This window comes from Urocitellus parryii, chromosome 6 (assembly GCF_045843805.1).
Source record: "Urocitellus parryii isolate mUroPar1 chromosome 6, mUroPar1.hap1, whole genome shotgun sequence".
NCBI lineage: Eukaryota > Metazoa > Chordata > Mammalia > Rodentia > Sciuridae > Urocitellus > Urocitellus parryii.
The window spans coordinates 43,087,087-43,113,224 of record NC_135536.1 but is presented as its reverse complement, the minus strand read 5'-3'; the positions used below and the strand labels follow the sequence as shown (position 1 = coordinate 43,113,224).

General features: G+C 35.7%; 1 protein-coding gene across 1 annotated transcript in view; it reads right to left on the bottom strand.

Moving 5' to 3' along the window:
* Nucleotides 1-25,268, bottom strand: part of G2e3 (G2/M-phase specific E3 ubiquitin protein ligase) — a 51,619-nt gene extending 26,351 nt beyond the window's left edge. The window contains exons 1-3 of the mRNA XM_026414424.2: nt 25,187-25,268; nt 6,340-6,380; nt 1,355-1,452 (exon numbers count right to left, since the gene is read on the bottom strand). Of these exons, the coding sequence (XP_026270209.1) occupies nt 1,355-1,452; nt 6,340-6,380; nt 25,187-25,203 (156 nt within the window). The 5' untranslated portion in view covers nt 25,204-25,268. The remainder of the gene's footprint in view (nt 1-1,354; nt 1,453-6,339; nt 6,381-25,186) is intronic.
* Nucleotides 25,269-26,138: the final 870 nt, after the last annotated feature.

Sequence of the window (26,138 nt, the reverse complement as noted above, 5' to 3'; positions counted from 1 at the left end):
ATTAGAAGTTTGTTTTCATCAATATAATGTTCTAAAAAATGTAAGTTTGTTTTCATTAATATAGTGTTCTGAAAAAAAGTGATACATATTAAGATCTAGATATGAGCATATTTAGAATGCCAACTTCATGTTCTCTGAAGACACCGTATAAGGTGATTAGACCAGTGTTCAAGTATATTTAACCGACAGAGTACCTGAGACAGAAAAAACCTTAGTATTTAGAGGAGCACAAAAGAATACTTTAGATGGTTTTCCAAAGAAGCAGTTAAAGAATTTAGCCCAGATGGCGGTGTGTTTAAAAATATGTCCATAAATAACTATTAATACTCCTTCCTTCAAGAGATGGAGCTTAATTCCTGTTCCTATGAGTATAGGGTATGACTTAATAATCACTTCTAACAAATACAATAAAGCAAAAGGGATAGAGACAGGTGATTGTGAAGACTAGGTAATATGACTGCATCTGGTTTGAGTCTCTCATCCCTTGCTTTGGGGAGGAACCAAATAACATACTGTGAATAGCCCTACTGAGACGCATAGGATGGTAAGGAGTTGGGGCCTCTTGTCAACAGCTAGGAGGAACTGTGGTCACAGGCACGTGAGCCACTGTAGGTAGATTCTCTAGCCTAGTAAAATCTTCAGATGTAACTTGGCTGACACGATGATAAGTATCTCATGAGAGAGTGAATCAGAACTATCCAACTCGGCAGATATCAGATTCCTGACCCTCAGAAACTGTGATAATAAATGTTGGGGGGAAAATGTTGGTTTAATCTGCTAAATTTCAGAATAATTTGTTAAATGATGATAGATAACTTACCTATTTATCAGATTCCAAGATATGTACAAATACAACCTTGGCATGCTAAGATATTAATGGCACCACTACCTTAAGGAAGAGATTCAGTGTGATGAGAAGTTGGCAGAGAGAAGAGGAAACAGATCAGTTTTACTTTCTTTTGAGTGATCTATTATACATTAACCTGTTTCCTTTTCCACTTATGTTATACCTTTAGCCAGAACTTTTCCTTCTGGAGTCTGTGAAATAAAATACTTTCCCTCTATTCCCTGAACCCTCTTTTGAGACTTGTCACTAGTAAGTAAGGAAATAAGTGATAAAAAGAACCCTTCCTTTTTTACAGACCTAATCATTTTGTCCTTTTTTTCCCCTCCCAGTTAGACAAACAGGTAATGATAGATCTTTATATATACAACGTAATTTCAGAGCTGTAGAATTTGATATATTAAAAAGTACCATCTTAACACATAGAAACAATTTGTCCAGTTTTCAGAAATCAGTGTCAGAATCTAATTCTCACCAAATTTATAGAATTTAATTATAAATTGTACTCACCAAACAATAGTAATGTACAGTGAGATTCCACTTCTCATTTGTTTTCTTTTCTCCATATTTATTAGGACAGTCATCATTTTTTCGACAGAAAACACAAGCTAATAATAAAAAAAGTAAACAGACAAAATATATTTTAAAATTTCAAAATGATTCATAGAATTGGTGTTTCTCTCAGTTGATGTGTTAAATTCTTTTTATTTTAAATATTTATTTATTTTTGTTGTTGTTGTTGGACACAATACCTTTTTATTTTTATGTGGTGCTGAGGATCGAACCCAGGGCCTCGCACATGCTAGGTGAGTGCTCTACTGCTGAGCCACAAACCCAGCCCCTCCAATACCTACTGAACCTTGTTCCAAAATATATGTGATTTATGTGTTTTGAACTATATGGCAGCTCCCTGAGGGATGGGCTCAGATACTTATTTTTGTTTTTGCTTACCTCAGAACTTTTATAAGGTTAAAACAAAAATGCTAGCTGCAATAGCCAAGGATAGAAGATAATAGCTCTAAAGTAGCTGACAGACCAAAATGTCTAGGGAAAAAAAAAGAGAGAGAGAGAGAGAGAGAGAGAGAGAGAGAGAGACTAGAAAAAAAAGTAAATATGGGTTAAATAAGGGATTTTTTAAAAATTCCTATATATACAGGGGAATGCATGTGCATACCAATGGAGGTAATATAATTTCAAAAAGACATCAGAAACCCTAAACTTTTACCCTGGTTGATCTTTAGGTTCATACAAGCCTATATGAAAAAATGCAAGCTCTCAAATTGTAACCTACTTAATTTTATGCCTTTAAGAACTAGAAAAAGAGGAGTAACTAAATCCAAAACTAGCGAAAGCAAGAAAGAAAAAGGATTAAAACAGATATAAACAAAATAGGGAACAGAAAAACAATACAATCAATAAATATAAAAGCTAGTTCTTTGAAAAGATCAACAAACTCCATAATTTTTAGCTAGACTGACAGAGAAAAGAGAAGAGTAAAAATTTACAACAAAACCAGTGATCAAATCAGTATAGAATAGAGATCGTAAATCAGTACAAAAGAATCCAGAAATAAACTCTTAACATCTATGAACAATTTATTTGTGATAAGGTTACCAAAGTTTAATGGGGAAAGAAATTTCTTCAGTAAATGGTGCTAAAACAATTGCACAGCCACATGTAAAATAATAAAGTTGAACCCCCACCTTATGCCATATCTAAAAATTGATTTCACTATAGACCAAGGACCTAAACATAAGGGCCCAAAATATAAAACTCTTAAAGATAGGGGTAAATTTTCATGACCTTGGATTTGGCAATAGTTCCTTATAATTCACATGACATGAAAAGCAGAAGTAACAAAAGCCTAGATAAATTAGACTTCATCAAAATTTAAATTTCTGTGCTCTTATCAAGAGAGTGAAAAATCACTCTATAAAATGGGAGAACATATTTGGTAAACATTTGTTAAGGGAGTATCTAGAATGTGTAAGAAAACTCTTACAACCCAATAACAAAAACACAAACAACCCAATTTAAAAATGGGCAAAGGATCTTATCCCTATTTCTCCAAAGAAGATACACAAATAATCACTAAACACATTAAAGATGCTTTATATCACTAGGCAGTCAACAGACAAAACCACAATAAATAACACCTAACACACATAAAGAAAGCTAAAATCAAAATGTCAGAAAGGTACCACACGACACAGCAATTCCATTCCTGGGTATACAAGCCAAGAACTGAACACAGATGTTCAAGTGAATACTTGTGCACAGCAGTACTTTTCACAATAGCCAAAGTAGAAACAAACCTTAACTATAGTATTTCCATACAATAGAATATTATTTTGCAATTAAAAGCAAAGAGGTTCTGATATATGTAACATCACAGATAAGCTAATAAATGACATTAAGCAAAAGAAATTATGCATAAAAAGACATTATATGATTTCATCTACATAATGGGTTACATTATACAGAATAGGTAAATCTAGAGAAAAAGCAGATTAGTGTTGCAGTCATGGAAAATGAGAAGTGACTACCTAATGAGTAGTCTCCTTTGTAGGTGATCTAGATCATGGTGATGGTTTCACAGCCTTGTGAACAAACTAAAATGTACCCTTTGGCTGGGTGTGGTAGTGCACAGCTTGTAAACCCAGCGGCTTGGGAAGCTGAGGCAGGAGGATCTTGGGTTCAAAGCAAGCCTCAGCAACTTAGTGAGGCCAGAAGAAACTCATTGAGACACTGTCTCTAAATAAAATACAAAAAAAAAGGGCTGGGGATGTGGCTCAGTGCTTGACTGCCCCTTGGTTCAATCCCCATTACCCAAAATAAAATAAAATATACCCTTCAAAATAGTTCAAATAATGCACACACACACACACACACACACAAAGAAAACTTGGGAAGTCAGAGAGATCTAAATTAAGACTTGGCTTCACACTCCCTGCTCCACCCCCGCCCCGCCACCATTATATATACTTATGGTATACAACATGATGTTTCAAAATATATATATTGTGGAATGGCTAATCATCATATACATTAGAGTTAACATACTTATTTAACATGTATTTGTAGTGAGAATCCTTGAACTCTACTTTCTTATTAACATTTGTGAGGTACTAGGTTCAATACCCAGCACCAGAGTTGGGGGAGGAAGGTCAAATTAACCTAACTGAAATTTTGAATCATTTGACCAACATCTTTCCAATTGCTACCTTACCCACTAACCACTGCCCCTGGTAACTAACTTTCTACTCTGCTGTGTTGAGATCTATTTTTTCATATTCCATATCCAAGTGAGATCATGCAAAATATTGTCTTTCTGTGCCTGGCACATTTCACTACAGTACTTTATGACTCCATTTACTCATCTTAAAAATGAGGAAAACAGGTGTGGTGGCGCATGCCTATAACTCCTGCATCTTGGGAGGCTGAAGCAGGAGGATCATGAGTTCAGCAACTTAGGCCCTAAGCAACTCAAGGAGATCCTGTCTCTAAATAAAAAATATAAACTAGGGCTGGGGATGTGGCTCAGTGGTTAAGTGCCTCTACATCCCATCAAAAAAGGACAACAATAGTATTTATCTCAAACTGTGTGTGTCCTTAATGAGGATAAAAAGGAACAATGCACATAAATATAATCAAAAGGGCATGGCACAAAGAAATGAATAAATGTCAGTACTATAATTACCAGTCTTTCTGTCTCATGTTTATCTTATATACCTTATGCAATTATTAAAATTCTATTAATATTACAATGAAACAAGTGGTAGTCTACTACCACTAGCTAAAGAGAAGAAAGAGGCTGAACATCTTAAGGTAGCAGATCCATACAAGATGGAGTTTGAATTAAAAACAAGGCATAACCTTCCATCTTCCCTAAATTCACACTGGACTATAACCTGACAAAGTAATAAACTTTTATTGTGTTAAACCATTAAGACTTCAGAGTTTACCTACTATAGCAGTTAGTGTTATTTACCTTGATAAATAAGTGTAATCAAGAATGGATGCATTGAAAAGTACTTTATTAACAGGCTATTCATAAAATAGATCCAGCACTTGAAAGAAACAGTACCAGCTAATATTTCATAATGTGAAATATCCTTACTATATGGCCCTCTGTAATTCTAGTTTAATATATCATAACTTAGAGCACCTCAGCATCTTTGCTCCCTTCCTCTCCATACAAAGAACCTGTTCACATTAACACCAGCAAACTACCATTTGTTCATATCAGACACTTTACACACTAGTTAACTCTTCTATCCCTAATAGCTATACTTTTAGTTATAGTGTACAGGCTATACACAGAATTAGCAGAGACCATGTAGAAAGAACAGTCCTCATAAAGTAGCAGAGACCATAGAAGGGACCACAGTCCTTCTCACAAACCCTGTATTAAGGTGCATTTGCTATTGTGGATTTCCTTTGTTTCCATTTCTCTTGTCTCCTTTCTCCCAGTATGGAGGGCCTTGGATGCAGTAGGTTTCAGACATGCTTTGTTGTTGTTGTTGTTGTTTTGATACCAGGGACTGAATTCAGGGGCACTTAACCACTGCCACATCCCCAGGCCTTTTTTGTATTTTATTTAGAGACAGGGTCTCACTGAGTTTCTTTAGGGCCTCACTAAGTTGCTGAGACTCACTTTGAACTAGCAATCCTCCTGCCTCAGTCTCCCTAGCTGCTGGGATTACAGGTGTGCACCACTACACCCGGCTAAGGAAAGTATTTTTATTAGAAAATCACTTTTGCATGTATTTGTACTTGCTGGTTTTTCAATGTTTAAAATTCAGTAAAATTGTTCTGACTTTATCATATTTATAATTAAGATTATCCTCTATGATAGCAAATGATACTGGTTTCCATTATAATAACAGAATAAAGCTTCCTCCTTAAACGCATAAGTAAAAAGTTGATCTTGGGAAAAATCAAGTAAGAAAAAGTACAGATGAATTTGCATTTGGCAAATGAATGAAGGTAGTACACAAATTATTAAAATTTCACAACTATTAGCATAATTGATAGAAGACTGGAGGCAGAAGGAAAGAAAAGAGAGTTCAGGGAAGTTTAGGAACCAATTTCCCTATTCCAAATGAGGTAGTCCACAGAAAATCTCTAAAATTGATGGTTGAGAAATTTAAGTGTAATATTTTTAGAGGGAATTTTAAAAAATCTAAAAAACTGGACGAGGGAGAAATAGTGGCAGAAGAGTATAGAATAACAATTTAGATGCTTCATCTCTCATGGTTGTAAGCCAACAGATACTACATATAACAAATATAAAACATACACAGACTACAAATAAAATTTGGTGAAAAAATTGTTCTCTAATAGATTTGTTTGTGAAAATGAATACTCTTAATAATATACTTTAGTACATGGCCATAGAAAGTATGCATGCATCAGAAAAACCATTCCTATTAATTGGGCAGTATTCTAAAAAGATTTACTGTAAAGGAAATGTTTTAAATATAGTTACTTACCAAGCGTCTGTGAGTCACCAGGTTTATTTTCATTCATTTTACTAGGAAAAATAAGAACATACACCCAACTTAATTTTTGAAGTCTCAAATTAATCATTTAAATTAAATTTAGTTATGATTATGAATGAGTCACAATCATTTCTTACTCTAGTACTTAATTTCTTCACCTTAGCCCAAATAAGAACACTAGTTATCAGCAAGGATGACAGAGTCTGAAGACTGTTTTTAATTGAAGGGAATGTTTAGTTATCAAAACACTTATGATGACTATTGATATCTGGTGGAAAGAGGTCAGAACTACAGGAAATTTTTCAGTACACCAAGAAGTCCTCTACAACCAATAGTCTAGATTTTCAAATAACCTAGAGCCTCTGTATACATAAATAGCAAGTCTTTCTCCACTCCCTCCCCCATTAGGACTAAATCAACATTTGTAGACTGTAATGTCCATATAAATTTGTTTCTGTTCAAAATTTTACCAAGAATTGTTCACTGTTTCGAAAAAGAAAATCACTTCATCAGTTTGTATTTGATTAGTATATAAAACAATCCTTTTATTAAGTTTATATTTGTGGCTGTTGCATTCAAGGTATTCAATATACAGCTGTGAGCATCTGGCTGCCTCATTACATTCTGTAGTATAGTAATGTTCAACTGCTCAAATACTTAAAGAAATTGAACTATCTTTTATTAAGCAAATAAAACTAGTTACAATTACTGAAATACAACTTTTTCCCTAAAAGATCAAAGGCCTGAAGAAGACATCTTAATAACATTAGTTTGACTTTACCAGAGACATATGAACAGCTTACTGAAATTTTATTATGAGATTCAAGTTTAATAAGGTATGCAAAAGTTCTTGAAATTTAAATGAAAAAGAATAAACTGTAATGCTACTAGGTAAATAAATCTCATTTTATAGTTGCAGAATCAATGCACAGAAAGATAAACATCTGTCAAAGTTTATAGAAAGTAGAAATAGACCAACCCATAACTGAGTGGCTAGAGGATAATGTCCTACTACTATGCATGAAAATAAACTGACATCATTCTCTTACAATTTAGACTTCGGATTTCATACTGACTATAAGAACTGTTCTAAATTTAAATATGAATTTCTTATACAATGCTTTTGTGCTTTCATAAACAGTTATAGTCCAACTCTTCAAGTCATACTGATCCCAAGACTAATATTTTGTTTTTTCCTTTTAAAAATTCAACTTCTATGTTACCAAGATTGCTATTTCTTAAGAAAATCCACAATTATTAAAGAAGGGTTAAAGAAGTAATCCTTTGTCTCCTGGATGGATGGATGGATGGATACACACACACACACACACACACACACACACACACACATTTATATTTTGATATGTACTAATGATTTTCTATAGATGATGGTACTTTTGGTGTTTGTACATGCTCATACAATGACTACAGACTGCCCCAACTGGTCAAGTTATTGAGGATCACAATCTACTACTTGGCAATGAAAAGAAGCATCAGATGAATTTCACAGCCATTATGCTGAGCAAATGAAACTACACACTATTTAAATACATTTGATTTCATTCATATAAAGTTCTAAGACAGGCAAAGCAATGCCATTATGAAAAATATCAGAACAATGCTTGTAGGTAGGAAAATGACTGGAATGGAAAATAAGGAAATTTTCTGAAATATTTTTTGTTAGGAAACCCTAAGCAACTTTGATGCAGAGAAGAAATCTTGCTTTCCAACAGATGTACAGAATTTTAGATCAGGGCTTTTGGAACACATCATTTTATATATTTCGAGGAGACAAGACTCTGGGTCCACTCTGTAGTCCACAGCTGATGCTGACTTCTTTAAACACAGCCCTGGCTTGCTCTGAGCCTATCAAAACACTGCTTCATTTATATATTTTTTAAAAAAATTTTTTTTAGTTGTAGATGGGTGTAATACCTTTATTTTATTTATTTTTTATATGGCGCTACACTTACATATTCTTTTTATTTTTATTTTTTTAGTTGCAAATGGGAGCAACATCTTTAATTATTTATTTGTTTGTTTATTTAATGTAGTGCTGAGGATTGAACCAGTGCCTCACACATACTAGGCTCTACCATTTAGCCACAACCCCAGCCCTCTGTTTCATTTATATTTCATCTAAATGTTAATGCTCCAAAACCCTGTAAGAATGCTTTTTCTCCCCCTTTTTTGTGAAAAGCCCTATGGCTCCTCTGGTCTGTAATTTCACTCCAAGAGTCAGTAAACCTAATTTTATCAACTATAGGTTTACCCATATGGTTTTAAGTTGATTTGGCTTAGGCAAGATAATAAAGCAAATGGCAGAAAATAATTGTTGAATCCAGAGAAAGAGTATATAGGAGTTCCTTATACTATTCTTAAGATTTTCTCTAAGTTTGAAATTATAACAAAATTAAGTTACTCAAAAGTTGGATTTTCTAAAGACATTCTATAATTCATACTTTTGACCAGTTCACATGAGCCTTCTTCCCAATTCCCAGCATCTGAAATAAACAGATGACTGCAGCCTCACAACCCAAGAGTAATTTCGTGGGGTACCTGAAGTCAAATTTTCTGTCTTCCTAGAACATTTTAATGAAGTTCTGGGAAGTCACTGTCAAAAGGTATTCCATATATCTTCCATTGCTTACCTCTACTTGGTCAGTGATATAGATTGATACTGCCTTCAGCAGGTAAAGCCTGATATCCCTTGCCTTGACTGTGAATGCACTTAGTGCTTGGTAACTTCTTCCACCAAAGTCTATGGCACAAATGACGATGTGTGATATGTCATAAATGGCATTGTGACTTCCTCCTTGCTCTATGAATCATGAATCATAACCTGTGAAGGAAGCTAGCTGCAGTTGTCACAGAGCTTTCAAAATGTTCCATTTAGGAAGAAGGCTCATTTAGGAAGGCCCATTTAGGAAGAAACAGAGACCTCCTGACCCTCAACATAAGATGAGTGAGGGACATCTTAGAAGCAAACCTTTCGCCCCAATCAAGTGTTCAAATGATTGCAGCCTAACACCTGGAGATTCATTTCATGGGGCATCTGATGTCAAATTCACTCTCTTCCACCTGGTGTAATCATTTGAATAAACAAACATCAGATCTTGCCCATTCAACATTTCCTAAAGTTCTAATCCAACTGATAATAGTAAAGCTGAAATAAAGGTTATATGAGCATAAAAAAAAAACCCACAAAAAACCCATAATGTGGTAGAGTCACATGTTTGATGAAAGAATTATTTGACTTTTTAATTTAGCATTTTAAAAATAAATATTCCTAAAGGAATGATCTGATTTAAATCATTAATTAGAAAGGTTCAACTTAATTACTTTATGTAAAGTACATAAAATATACCTAAAGCAAAAAATGTTTTTTAAAAATTTTTATTTGTTCTTTTTAGTTATACATGACAGTAGAATGTGTTTGACATATTATACATACATGGAGTATAACTTCCCATTCTTGTGGTTGTAAATGGTGTGGAGTTACACTGATATATAAACATAGGAAAGTTATGTCTGACTCATTCTTTTGTCTTTCCTATTCCCACCCACATTCCCTTCCCTACCCTACACCTTGTTATACATTAGCATCCACATATCAGAGAGAACATTTGGCCTTGGTTTTCTGGGACTGGCTTATTTCACTTAGCATGATATTCTCCGTTCCATTCATTTACCAGCAAATGCCATAATTTCATTCTTCTTTATAGCTGAATAATATTCCATTGTGTATATATACCACATTTTCTTTATCCAGTCATCTGTTAAATGCCACCTAGGTTGGTTCCATAGTTTAAATATCGTGAATTGAGCTGCTATAAACATTGATGTGGCTGCGTCACTGTAGCATGGTGATTTTAGGTCCTTTGGGTATAAACTGAGGAGTGGGATAACTGGGTCAAATGGTGGTGCTATTCCAAGTTTTCTGCTTTCCATTGTGGTTACACCAATTTGCAATCTCACCAGCAATGTATGAGCATACCCTTTTCCCCACACTCTTGCCAACATTTGTTACTTGTATTCTTGATAATTGCCATTCTTACTGGAGTGAGATGAAATATCAGTGTAGTTTTAATTTACATTTCTCTAATTGCTAGAGATGTTAAACATTTTTTCATATATTTGTTAACTGTATTTCTTTTCTGTGAAGTGTCTGTTCAGTTTCTTTTCCCATTTATTGGCTGGGTTATTTATTTTTTGGGGGTTAAGTTTGCAAAAAATATTTATGAAAAGGTCAAAGTCAGAGGTCTTGTACTATGATCCATGACTTCCAATAGAGTTATATCAATCAAGACAAGATTATACAGGCAGATTATAATGGAACATAATTAAAAAGGCCAGAAATAGATCCAGACAATTACTTTCCAACAAAGATATCACAATAATTCAATTGTGGAAATCAGAGTTTATTCAATAAATAGTACCGGAATAATTGAATATTTGGAGGAAAAATAAACACTGATTCTACATACTGAATGTAATTCAAAAATGAAACACACACACAAAAAAAATTCTAAAAAAAGAAAAAGAGAAATACCTTTATGATCCTGTGTTTGGCAATGATTCCTTATCTAAGATAGACATACTGTGAACCATAAAAATAATAAAATTGATGAACTAAATGTCAAAATTAAAATTTCCATATCAAAAGATACTGGCATGAAAATACAAAAGCAAGACACCTGGGAAGAAAACATTTGCAAAAAATGATAATAATACAACTCAATAAAAAGACATCAATTAAGAAATAAAATGGACAAAAGACTGAACAGACACTTAAATATTAGTATCTTCTGCTTATCAAGGAACAGTGTTAAGAGAATGAGACAGGCTTCAGACTGAAAGTATCTGCAAATCATAATCTGATAAAGGACTTCTATATATATTTTTGGAAAAAACTGTCAAAACTCAATAATAAGGGACATTAAAAAATGGCAGAGCCAGGAGCTCTGGTTGGGAGAGGTCTATATCTCCTCAGAAACATAAAAACTGTCTTAATTAAAAATGTCTCAGAGAATACTAATAAGAGACAGAAATGACAGAAAGGAAACAAACAGAAATTCTGCAGCTGAAAAGTAAAATATTTGAAGTGGAAAATGTACTAGAGGCATTCAATAGCACATTTGATAAGTTTACTGAGATTATTTAGCCTGGTGAGCAAAAAGAAAAATGTACAGAACTTAAGACACGGTGAGATACTATCACAGTATGCTTACTGGAACATATACCTAATGGAAGTCCAAGAATAGGAGAGAGAAGCAGGCAGAATATTTGAAGAAATAATTTCCCCAAACTTCCCTAGATTTAATGTAAGACCTCAATCTACACATTTTCAAGAAGCTCAAGGATCTCTTGTCAGGACAAACTCAAGGTGATCCACAACTAGACACAATAAAGACAAAGGGACAAAAGTAAACACAAAGAGAGAATCTTGATAGTAGCAAGAGGGATATGACTGACCATACAAAAGAATCCTTAATAAGATCATTTGCTAATTTCTCATGAGAAACCAGGGGTTCCAGGAAGTAGTAGGATGAAATATGCCAAGAAATGAAAAAGAAACAAAACTGAGCTATATATAAAGAATTCTATATGCAGCAAAACTGTGCTTCACAAATAGAGATCAGTTCATACACTCTTATGGGAGGCAGGTGAGTAAACAAGTATTTCATATAAACAGTGTGGTAAATTCTATACAGAGAGTGGTTGGCTTCATAGAGGAGATGACATTGTAATTTGATTGTAAAAGATAAATACATTGAGCAGGTATGATAGGAAAGCCATTCTAAGCAGAGTATGTGCAAAGGTATACTGGTGTACTTGATCATGGATGTTTGAAGAATGTTAGGAATTCCTTCTGGCAATTTAGTGGATTCCACCATGTGGTTGAACTATATGAATCTTCTTGGATTGGATAATTAGATAATAATACAATGCCTTCCATCGCCTGGACATTTTCCGCCTGGGCTTGACTATTCCTCAGTAGGCAAGGTCTCATTCCAATCCTAGCTCCCCTCCTACTGACCAAGTCAGGCTCTATGCAACCAGTTCTGTCAACATTTCCACCTATGGTCAGGGCTTAAGCAACAAAAAGATGTTCAGTCATAGCTCTAAGAGGACCAAGTCCTTTCTTTCCTAAAAAATGAGCCCCTAATAAGAGAATTTATCTTCTACTTCATTTGACCCATAGCAATTAAACCATGAAGATTCTGAATAGGAACCAGGCAAAGGAACAAGGGGAGAAAGAATCCAAGACTTAGTTCACACACATTCCTGGCTCTCCCTGTAACAGTGAACAGCCCACTTCCTCTTTGAGCTTCAAATTCCTTAGTAGCAAAATGGGGATTCTACCACTTACCTGTTAGGACTCTTATATGCAAAGTGGAAGATAGAGTTAATGGAAAGAGGAAGAGTGGAAGGAATTCAGCAAGTATCTAAGGTTTCTAACTTCAAGGTTTCCAGATCTCTTATTGTTAATCATGGTTTTCTCAGGGGAAGAGATGGGGTAGAAATTCTCTTTATAAATTTGGGTATAGTTTGAAATGTTTTACAATGAACATGATTTATTTTGTAATCAAATATATTTGGAATGGATCTTATATATCAATAAAAAGGTTTTTAAAAAGCTTGCATTGTGTGGAAAGTCATCTAGGAGGTAGATAAAAGTGATTGTTTCTGCAGAGGATCAGAAGATCCAGGGTCTGAGGTGGGAGGGAGACCTTTTCCTTGTGTATTCTTTTGAACTCATGATTCTCCTGTCTCAGCCTCCTGAGCCATTGAGTATACTACTGTTTCAATGAAAATTACTTCAAAAAATTTTTTTAAAAAATAACTTTTAAAGAAAATAAAAGTATTTAAAGAAAAAGTGAGAAAAAAATGAAAAATTTTCTCACTTTTTTCTTTAAATATTGTTACTTAAGGACATTAACAAAAGTTGATTTCATTATTAGCAGATCTGGCTACTAGAGATGATGATGGCATTAGACAGTAACTCTAAGTCATATGCTAAAATAAAAACACTGGTAAAAGGTAACTAAAGAAATAAACATAGGGCTGGGGTTGTAGCTCAGTGGTAGAACATGTGCCTAACACATGAGGCTCTGTGTTTAATCCTCAGCACCACATAAAAATAAATAAATAAAATAAGGGTATTGTTTCCATCTGCAGCTAAAAAAAAAACAACAAAGAAGTAAACATAAAAGCCAAAAGTATTATATTTTTGGTGTGTAATTCCTCCTTTATCCTATATGACTAAAAAGAAAAATAGATAAAATAATTATAAAGCAATGCTACTGGACACAATATGTATAAATTAAGGGCACCTTATATATAAACAAAATGGGCACAAAAATGCCTAATGATGTAATGTATCACAATAACAACATAAAGGGGGAAGGATGGTTCACATAGGAGCATATTCTTCATACACTATAAAAACTAAGTGGATAGTAATCAAATGAGGTTGTTATAAAATTAAGATATTAATTGTATTTTCATTAATTTGTATTATTAATTGTAATCCTCAATATAACCACTAAAAACATGACTAAAAAATGCAGAAAAGGTAATGAGAAAGAAATTAAAATGATACTATAAAAATCAATTAAACAAAAGAAGGCAGTAATGGAGGAACTGAGAAACAAAGGGATATGAAATACAGAAAACAAATAGAAAATAGCAGAAATTTCTCCTTATTGGTAATTACTTTAATAAAAAACTTACTCTCCAACTAAAAGGTGGCAATTGACAAAATGAAAAAAAAAAAAAAGATTCATCCTTATATTCTATTAGAATCCCAGTTTAGATTCAAAGACATAAATGGTTGAAAGTTTGTTGAGAGTCACAGCCGAAGGGGCCCCAGCAAACTTCCAGCTGCCGGCTGATGATTGGCTCACAGCGGCCCCAGCAACATCTAGCTGATTGGCTCCTCTGTGGTGATGCTCATTGGAGATGCTCATTGAGCTGTTTCCCCGCCCTTTCAGACTGCCAGCTGATGATTGGCTCATAGCGGCCCCAGCAACATCTAGCTGATTGGCTCCTCTGCGGTGATGCTCATTGGGCTGTTTCCCTGCCCTTTCAGACCACGGAGCTGCTCATTGGGGGACTTTTTTGGCTCCGCCCACGTGACCCAGCCAATCGCCCTCAAGAGCAGGAGGATTGTGGGAGGTGGGGAGGCTTGTGGGAAGCCGGTAGTGGCAGTTGGGCTCTGAGGGTTTTTTCTGAGGAGCTGTTTTGTTTGGCGTGTGTGGTTCTAAAAATAAAGTTCATTTCTTTTGACAAGTGGCTCCTGAATTGTGCCCTGCCAGACTGTGGCAAAAGTTAAAGTATGGAAATAAGTATTCCTAATAAATAGAACCCAAATATGAACTTAGGTGGTTCTACTGAGACAAAATAAATTATAAATCAAAGACTGTTACAAGACCCAAAGAAAGACATTAAAAATTGATTAAAAGTTCAATCCATCAAAAAGATATAACAATATAAACAAACCCTCACCTAAGAACTCCAAAATATATGAGGTGAAAATTGACAGAAATGGAGAAATAATTTTAGACTTAACAAACAGATACATAGAATATTCACTCCATTCAACAACAGAATACAACACATTCTTCTCAAATGCACATGAACATTCACCATGGATAGACCATATGTCAGACCACAAAAGAAATTTCAATAAGTTTTAAAAGACTGAAATCACACATAGTATTTTCTTCAACCACATGGAATGACACTGGAAATCAGTAACAGAAGGGAAACTGGAAAATTCACAAATTTGGAGATTAAATAACACAATCTTAATTAGACAAAAGGTCAAAGAAGAAATCACAAGGGAAATTAAAAACAGACAAAATGAAATAAAAACACAGTATATTCAAATTTAATGTCTGCAGCAAAAAAAAAAGACTCGGGGAAATTTATAACTGTACATGCCTACATTAAAAAAGAAGATCTGAGATGGGCACAGTGGCACACATCTGTAATCCCAGTGATTTGGGAGGCTGAGAAAGGATGATAGCAAGCTCAAGGTCAGTCTGGGTAGCTAAGCAAAAATCTGTCTGAAAATTAAAAATAAAGGGGTTGGGGATGTGGCTCAGTGGTAAGGTGCCCCTGGGTTCAATCTCCAGTACTAGGGGCGGGGGGAAGACCCAAAACAATAAACCTAACTTTGTAACTAAGGACCCAGAAAAAAAGCAAACTAAGCCCAAAGTTAGAAGGAAGGCAATAATAAGGATTAGAGTTTATATAATATAATAAAGACTAGGAAAAAAATGAAAAAAAAGTTATTTGAATAGTTCTTCAAATGGACAAAACTTTAGCTAAACTGACCAAGGTGGGGGGTGGGACTTAAATTACTAAAATCAGAACTGAAAGGGAGACATTGCTACAGACCTAACAGAAGTAAAAAGGATAATAAGGGACTACAATGAATAGCTGTAATGCTAAGTTAAATAATTAGCAAGTTAAATAAGTCAGATAAACTAACAAAACTGACTCAAAAAGAAATTTTCAACAAACCTACACCAGAGAGTAACACCAATCTTTTTCAAATCCTTCTTAAAAAAAAAAAAAAATAGAAGAGGAAAGAATATGTCCTAACTCATTTTATAAAGTTAGTAATATCCTGATACAAAGTCAAATAAATATATAAAACTATTGACCAATGTCCCTTATGGATAAAGATGCAAAAATCCTTAACAAAATACTAGTAAATTCAATCCTTACTAAAAAGGATTATCAATCGTGATCAACTGGGATTTATCTCAGGAATGCAAAGGCAGTTAAACATATAAAAATTAATCAGTGTAATATACTGTATCAACAGATTAAAAAAGTCAAATGTTCATCTCAATTTTCTGGTGATGCGGAAATGGCATTTGAGAAAATCCAATACTCTCTCATGATAAAAACACTCAACATTTTAGGAACAGAAGGAAACTTCCTCAGCATGATAAAGGTTATCTATGGGGAAAAACAACTAACATATTGAATGGTGAAAGACTGAAAGCTTTCCACCTAAGATCTGGAACAATATGAAGATACGAACTCTCACTGCTTCTTATTAACATACTAGAAATTCTAGCCAGAATAAGGCTTTTGAAATAAGATGCACCCAAATTGAAAGCAAGAACTAACTATTCAGAGAAGATATCTTTTTTAAAAAAATATTTATTTATTTTTAGTTGTAGTTAGACACAATATCTCTAGTTCACTTGTTTATTTTTATGTGGTGCTGAGGATTGAACCCAGGGCCTCATTCGTGCTAGGCTAGCGCTCTACCGCTGAGCCCCAGCCCCAGCCCCAATATGATCTTATGTATAGAAAAATTCTAAAGAATTAAAAAAACCCTGTTAATTGCTGATAAATACAGCAAAGTAACAGAATTCAAGATCAACATACAAAAATCAGTTGTCTTTCTATATAGTAGAATGAACAATCCAGAAAGGAAATTAAAAAATTTAATTTACAACAGCATAAAAAACTACTTAGTAATAAATTTAACTAAGGAGGTACAAGTAAGACTTGTGCACTAAAAACTGTAAACAGTGCTGAAAGAAATTAAAGAATCCTAAATAAATAAAAAGATTCTGTATTCATGGGTTGGAAGACTTTATATTAAGATGAAAATATTCCTCAAAGCAATCTATAGATTCAGTTTAATTTCAATCAAATTCACAATGACCTTTTTGCAGGAATGGTATAACGAGTCCTAAAATTTATGGGGAATAGTAAAGAACCCTAAATAGACAAAACAACCCCTACCCCCAAAAGTTGAAATAGTCACACTTTCCAATTTCAAAACTTACTATAAAGCTACAGTGATAAATGGTGTTGGCATAAAGACAAGACATAAATCAGTGGAAAAGAAGAGCCTAGAAATAAACCTATACATTTATTGTCAATTGATTTTTAATAAAGATTCCAAGACCATTCAAAAGTGAAAGACTACTCTTTTCAACAAATGGTGTGGACAACTGAAAAGCCACATAAAAAGAAATGAAGTCAGATTCCTACCTCATACCATATACAAAAAAATTAACTCAAAATGGATCAAAGATTTAAATGTAAAAACCCAAACTATAATAATATATAGAGCAAATCTCTGTGACCTTGGACTTGGCAACAGTTTCTGATATGACATTAAAAGCACAAGCAAAAAGAAAATAAATTAGATTTCATCAAAAATTAAAACTTCTGTGCATCAAAGAATACTATCAAGAGAATGAAAAGACAGTTTATAGAATGGGATAAAATATTTGGAAATCATATATCTAGTAAGAGCCTAGTATCTAGAATATCACAATTCAACAACAAAAAGATAGGTAACCCAATTTAAAAGTGAACAAAACATCTGAATAACTTCTCCAAAGAAAATATTCAAATGGTCAACAGGCACATGAAATAATGTTCATCATTACAGGCTTATGCAAATCAAAACCACAATGAGATACCACTTCATGCATACTAGGATTGCTATTTATTGGGGTGGGGGGATTGGGGAATTGAACCCAGAGGTGCTTAACCACCAAGTCACATCCCCAGGCCTTCCCCCCGACCCCAGGCCTTCCCCCCCAACCCCAGGCCTTTTTAATATTTTTTATTTAGAAACAGGGTCTTTCTAAGATGCTGAACTCAAGATCCTCCAGCCTCAGTCTCCTGAACCACTGGGATAAAATGTGTGTGCCACCCAGTCGGGCAAAGTGGAACAGGGAGCCATGGAGCAAGCCTGTAATCCCAGTGGCTCAGGAGGTTGAGGCAGGAGGATAGCCAGCTCAAAGCCAGACTCAGCAATTTAGCAAGGCCCTAAGCAACGTAGTGAGACCCTGTCTCAAAATAAAAAACAAAATGGGCTGGGGATGTGGCTCAGCGGTTTAGAGATCCTGGGTTCAATCTCTGCTGTCAAAAAAAGTGTGTGTGTGGGCGGGGAGAAACGAAAGAAAAGGAAAATAACAAGTGTTGGCAAGGATAAGGAAAAATTGGAACCCTCATACATTGCTGGTAGAAATGTAAAATTACACAGCCACTGGGGAATACAGTATGGCAGTTTGTCAACATGTTAAATATAACTGTCATTTCATTCAGCAATTCTACCAAGTATATATCTCAAAGAACTGAACAGGTATTCAAAGAAAAACTTGTACACAAATGTTCATAGCAGCACTATTTAAATCATTATTAAACAATCACCAGACTAGTGGTGGCAATGCCTGTAATCCTAGCAGCTCAGGAGGCTGAGGCAGTAGAATCATGAATTCAAAGCCAGCCTCAGCAACTTTGCGAAGCCCTAAGCAACTCACTCAGCAAGACTGTCTCTAAACAAAATATTAAAAAAGGATGGAATGTGGCTCGGTGGTTAAGGCCCCTGGATCATTCCCTGGTACCAAATTAAAAAAAAAATAATCCAATTGTCCATTAAATGATGAATGGACACAAAATGCAGTATATCTACACAATGTAATATTATTTGGCAAAAAAAAAGGAATGAAGTATAGTTATCCCTTAGTAAGTGTGAGGGACTGTTTCTAATATCTCCCTCCAACTCTTTCCCACAGACAACAAAATTCTTAGATGCTCAAGTGTTAAATAAAATGGTAGAGTATCTGCATATAGCCTATCAGAACCTCCAGTATCCTAGATTATTTATAATGCCTAATATAATGTAAATACTAATACTTGTTATACTGCACTGTTTGGGGAATGACAAGGGAAAAAGTCTACATGTTCAGCACAGACACATTTTTTTCCTAAATATTTTCAATCTATGGTTGGTTGAATTTGAGTATGCAAAACCCATGCTACTATAAGGGAATCTCAAAAACATTAAGTGGAAGCAGACATTAAAGGTCACACATTGTATAATATCATGTATAGGAAATATCCAGGCTAGGTAAATCTGTAGAGACAGAAAGCAGATTTGTGGTTTCTAGGGATTGGAGGAATGAGGAAGTAGGCACTGACTGCTTAATATAGTATATGGTGTTTTCTTTTGGGATGATGGAAGTAATTTTGAACTAGATAGAAGCAATAGTTTTACAACACTATGAATACACTAAATGTCACTAAATTATAATTTAAAATGGTTAATTTTATGTGAATTTTCCCTAAAAAAGAATCAAATGTATACCTACTTTTTATCAAATGTACATATGATATGGCCAAGAAAAATGATGCTGTATTTTTCTTTGTGCACAAATGTCCATTGTAGGTTTATCTATAATGGCTAAAAACTATAAGAAACCTGAATAATCATCAATGGATGGATAAAAAAAAATTGTGATATATATGCAATGAAATATTTTCACTAAAACTCAATGAACTCTTAAATGGGCGAACTTTATTGCTTATAAATGAAATTACCAGATGGATTTATTAAGGATATCTGTTTAAATTAAAAGAAAATTAAGAGTTAAATTTTATCTTGACTTATCTATCTAGTCTTCAGGAAACAAATTTCCCCTGTGTCTCTGCATATTGGCTCCCTATGCCCAGTGCTGATATTTCTTTATGATTCCAATGTCAACCAATACATAAAAAGAACTTCCCAGCTTGGCCAAAATTCAAGAAGAAATCATGTGAGTGGTCTGGTCTACACTGTAAACATGCAGCTGGATTCAAATACCTGTTTTGCTTTGGCTAGAGCAGAGGTGTTAGTTGAGAGCATATTAATATTATATGCTCCTTAAACTAACCCCACCTACTGGTGTTTAGAATGATGACCCTAAAATATTGGGTAGCTTGGAAATCAAGTAACTGTCTTAACTGTTCAAACTGAAAAAGAGAAGCAACCTTTTCTGTCTTTTAATTTCCTAACGCTCTGAATTAAGTTTTTTCTCATTATATTTAACATATATCATTCTAATAATTTTAAAAAGTCACCAAGAAATCAAATATAAGAAAATACAATGTAATATTACCAAATATTTTGACACCTCAGTTTCCTCTTAATTTGGGGATAACAATAAAATGGTTGTGAGGATTAAGTGAGAAATATATATAAAGCATTTAGAATTCCACGAATATTAGTAAATATTGCTCTTGATTTTTCTCATTTGAAATGTCTTTTGAGATTAAGATATCAATACTTATTATTTCGTATTTGTGAGGTTTACAAACCATATATCACTAAAATCTCTACGGAACTACACAGAATTATATTCTATCAGATAAAAAGCAAAGCTTTTTATTTTTTAACTTTTCCAGATTAACATAAGACATGATGTGTTTAATTGTTAAAATTACACAAGTATTGACTGAACATACACAATTTAGAGTATAAATACATTCAATGTTCTGTACTACACAATGCAAACATAATGATGATGAGGACAAGAACTATCATCTAATGCTATGTTTATAACCAAATTGAACTGAGGAAGAAGTACTCTGCTGGATATGGGTAAAATCTTAAGTGTAAATGAAAAGTTCAGAGGCAAAGTATACATAAAAATGGTAAAAGAATAGATCTGGAGAATCATAGTAGTAAGGATGGAACATCAGCAGATCAGAAAGAGTGTAGAAAAATATGAAGTCGATGCTTGGAAATAGAGTGGAACCAGACTATGCAGGGCTGTGTTAAAAAAAAAAAAAAAAAAAAAAAAAGAGGGCTGGGGTTGTGGCTCAGCGGTAGAGAGCTCACCTCACAGGTGCGAGGTCCTGGGTTCAATCCTCAGCACCACATAAAAATAAATACAATAAAGATATTGTGTCCAACTTACAACTAAAAAATAAATATTAAAAAAAGAAAAAGGCTGAGATTTTGAATTATACATGGTAGACAATGAAAAGTCATTAGAGATTTTTATGGAGCAACATTTGGAAGGAGAGTGCAAAGAGGTAAGAAGTATTTATTTAAAAGACAATTTTTTTCAGTTAATCTAGTTTCTGATCCTATTTCAAACATCTTATTAGTTGTGTGAGAACAAATTACTGAATCTCTTAACCTGTTTTCTTATCTGAAAACAGTAGCTACCTCATTGATATTGTAAAGATTAATGATACTTTATGTAATATGGTTTGTACAATGTTTTGCAACTCAATATAACAAGAGACATAATGGATTATTAACTATGTGCCACACACTAAAATCTTTACATGTATTTGTAGGAGACCAACTTTACATGTTACACTCCCCGGGTGGGTGCTGAGGCTCTCAGTCGCAGAAATGTGGCACCCTTCTTGGGTGCGAGGGTTGGTGTCTCATGCATGGGTGTGTTTTGCTACAGCCCCAAGGGTGAAGCTATGCTCACCTGTTCCTTTGTAATATAACCCCTTGCCCTGTTTAGGATAGAATCTTCCATGGAAGTGCCTTGTGTGTGTCCCCTCCTCTTACTGTGCCCTTGGGTGTGGCCTACCCAGGTGTCAGTCAACCTGCTGACAGTGGACATCATGAAGATACTCAGCCTCCTGAAACCTGACCCCTTGCCTTCTGTGTTCTTGCTGTCTCTCTTTCTGTGGACCCTTAAGGTCAGAAAAGCCGTCACAGCGACCCCCAAAGAAAAAGGTATTTGTGTCTCTTGTGTGGTTATTTCGTGCAGCCCAGTTAGCCCAGTTTAAGTAGAGTGACCCCTAAGCCTTTTAGTCACGAAAACAGAAACCCAGCATGTATTAACTCATTTAATTCTCACAATAATCCTACAAGGTAGTTATTATCCTCATTAAACAGCTGAAGAAATTGAAACAGAGAGTTTTACACAGTTTGCTTAGGGGGTCATATAGCTATCACATGGTAAAAGATGGGATTCAAACCAAGGCAATCCAGTTACAGTTCAATGCCCTTAACCAGTACAGTACCTTGCTTCTCTAAGAACAAGTGAGTGTTTTTAACACTCTGGTAGAATGTTCTAACCTTTCAGTTAAATATGCAAATTATTCATCCCATCCTCCACAATACTGATCTAGAATCTCTGACATTTGAAGTTTAGGAATCGGCATTTACCTAACCCTCAAAGTAGTGTATACACAATATAAAGTATGAAACTCACTGATTTAGGTGGATAAAACGAAAATTCAATGAGTCCAAGAAGGGAAATGTAACAAATTAGAACGTAGAAATGAATCCTTAAGAGAGATTAGCCTTTGCTAGTGGCATATATGAAATGAGCAGAATGTCTATATGCAATACTTAGCAAAGGAAAGCCAAGGTCTTTGATGCAGTCTCATAAAAAATGTTTTAAACACTGCCTATTTAAATCTTTTCTTGCCCCTCCCCCTAACATTGAAAACAAAAATTCATTGGCAGGGATGGGGGAGTGGTGAAGACACTCCCATTCCCACTGTCTTGACAAGGTCACAGTGAGGATAAGGGCTGGCAAAGCCGCACTGGAGGGAAACCGAAACCATGAGACCCTTCTTTGTGTAATTGGACTTTTTACTTTCATGCTCATATTCCTTACAGGAAGCATGAATATGCTTATTGCTAAACCAAATTAAATTTCAGATGGCTAGAACATAACAGGTAGTTCATGCCTTGAACTACTTCTCAGCATATTGAGGACAAAGTAGAAGGCTGTTCTACTATCTCAGTACATTTAGGACAAAACTGACAATTAACAATCATTCTCCGAAAGGTCATGAGAATTTTAGGCACCACACTGAATATCAACTAAGAACCCAGGCCCATATCTCTGGGCCTCTAGAAAACCTAATTATTATGCTTATTGCACAAAGCCCACCATATGTAGTTTTATTTGATTACGGGAAAGTTATGTTATACACTTAGGAAAGCTAAGGCAAATAAAGATACATTCCCCCTTTTCTATAAATCCTCTTTACTTCTTATAGGGACTTATGATAAGCATAGTTAATATTGGCGGTAAGTGGACTGATGTTCAGAACTTGCCTTTCAGTGAGAGAGATTTACAAAGATATAAGAACTAGTGTACCTTGACTAAGAAAAAAAAGAAACTCTTGAGAAAGTAGCTCAACCAGTTTTTTGAATAAATGTAGGAATTAATTAAAGTAGCTTTATAAGACACATTGTTAGAAAAATGTTAGAAATATTATATTATTTAGATTCTTAAGTTTAGAATTCTTAAATTTTTAGCTGTATGGGTCCTTAAGATGCTTTGAGAATAGTTTATAGACTTTAGGATATTTTAAGTATAAGATTTAGGGGGACTTCTTTAAATGGGGATCTTATATTAGAAATAAATACAAGTGTACTTTAAACTTAAAGAGTAATGATAGGTTGGGAGACTTAGAGTCTGGTTACATAGTTTGGCATCTGTCAATAAGAAAATATAGTACATCTTGGGAAAATCTGAAAAATGCAAATTAGTGACACATTTTATTAATGATTTTGTACCCATAATGATTGTTAAGGAAATATCACATCCTGGGAAAATGTAAATTGATGACACATTTTTCTATACCCATATGATTGCAAAGGGAATGTCACATCTCAGGGAAAATCTGGAAATTGTAAAAATCAATGATGTATTCTATTAATAATTCTGCATTCATAATGATGAGAAAAATTGTAATAAAAGATGACCCAGAGAAAGCTGCATTACAGCTCGCGCTCGCTCGCTCTCTCTCTCTCTCTCTCTCTCTCTCTCTCTCTCTCTCGCTCGCTCGCTCTCTCTCTCTCTGTAGATTGCTCCAAGAAAACGATTCCTGTCTCATTCCTTGCGCCAATGCCACTCATCCTTCAGGACCCCTTGGACCCGGCTGGGGCAGGACCCGGCAGGGGAGGAGGAGGAGGAGTCAGCACTGGATGAAGCAATGTTTTTATTCTTAAATATTAAGTCCTACTTTATAAAAAGATATTTATACATTTATATGGTACAATACCCTGATGCTAAAACCTTATAAGGAACTTAATATCCTTTCCTGTAAAGCCCACAAAATTAGTCTGACAGTTTTTAATAAGGCAGGATATAAAAACTACAAACATTTAAAGTACAGTTTACATTTACCATCCACATTTAAACTATTCAAAAAGGTATGACTTTATTTGGGCGGGTGAGAGTTTAGTTCATTAAAAATGAGCAAAAAAAGAAAAGAAAAGAAAATTCGAACAAAACCCGATTCTTGAAGCATTTGAGTTCTTCCCAAATGACCCCGTATTAACTCAGTTGGCCAATGAATAAAGAGGGTGAAAAGGCAGGGCGGTGGAACTAAACCTTATCCCTATTGTTAGGAAACTAAGACCCAGGGAATCATCTCGGTTACTATGACCAACTTAAAAGAGCAAGAGTCTCGGATTTTTGCGGTACACGAAAAATGTCAACCGTGAAAGAAAAATATCCGGGTTTCAAATACAAAGGAGACTCGGGTTTCAGTTTAAATCCCCACCAGGCATTTCGAAGACTGTCACTTCCCTGCGGTCCAGGGTAATACAGAACGCTGGAGTACCCTCTTAGGGGGAACTCGGAGCCACAGAGCATCTCTTCGTTTTAAAGCTGCCCCCGACCTTCCATCTTTAATAAAGGGTAGTTCTTTTACCTGTGGTATCGCTTTCGCTATGACATTCACGTCCTGAGAAAGCTGCAGAATTGATGGAAACGCTAAACTGCGATTACGAAAGAGTCACCCAGACAGCGTATAAACAAGTCTTGATGTCAGGGGCCGGCCAGGCCTCCAAATCCTCAATGCTCAGGGTTGGCTGGGTGTGCGCAACGGTCGGGAGCCTTGGCCAGGGTGACTCTCCACCCCCCGCGCCCCGACTTCTTGTGGTCTGCACACCTGGTCCCTGCAGACACCCGCAAAGGTACTCCAAAGCCCCCGCTACGCAGTCGGCCTCCCGACCCAGCTCTCCCATCCGATGGCCCCGCTTCTCTCCCTGGAATACTCAGTTTCTTCCCGTTCCCCATCAACTCACAGAGGCTCGCGGAGCATAAGTTCCAGGGTGGCCGCGTCACTTTTCCCTTCTCGCGCAGCACTACTGCAAGCCACCAGCGACCAGCCCCCTCCAACGGCCCGTAGGATTCAAATTCTCTCACTTCCGCCCGCAACCCGGAAGGAGCGGTCGGCCCCGCCCCCAAGGGCCGAACCCGCGGGGCGCGGGCTGTGGGGTAGGGGCTGTTGCACCCCGGCTGTGTTGCTGGGTGCTGGTTCCGGTAGCCTTTCCGTTTACGGCTTGTTGTTGGCTTTTTTCAGTCTCTCTTCTTTTCAGGTTCTCAGAGAGGGCCGGGCGGTTGCTTCTGCCTGGTGACTCTTGAGCTGCTTGTTTCTAAAATGGGTGGAAACGTGCTAAAGTTTCTTCATCTTCAAGGAATGGGGAAAATGGGAGCCCTCCTGCGCCGAGAGGTTTTTACCCCTCCCCTCGCCCTGGCATAAACAGGAGCAGCGGCAGCCAGAGGAAAAAGGCAGACCTCCACGTACTCTGCACAGGTTTCCTTCGCCCCCCCGGAACCGCGCCCCACAGCACCTCTAAACGCTTTCCATCCACTGCTTGAGGAAGACAAAAAGACAAGTTTGCCAGTCTCCCCTCACCCGGCCACAAATTGAAAATAAGAGGTCAGAGCGGTTCCCGGTTCCAAACAAAATATTTGAGAATAAATATTAGAAAGCAATAACTGTCCCCACCCCGTATAAAGGATCATTTTGCAAGACTATTATGTACCGTTCTGTAAGGTTCTTGGGACAGCAGTGTCTTATTTTTTAAACAAAGAACTGCATATTTTTTGATCCTACAGGTCTTAAGCTTCTGAAGGGCTACGTCTGGGAGCTTTAAGAAACTAAAGAAAGAATTGAACATGCTTTTAGGGGGCGGGGTGGGAGAAAAAAACTTAACTCTAACCTTTGGGGTCCTGATTGATGGTGCCACCAGA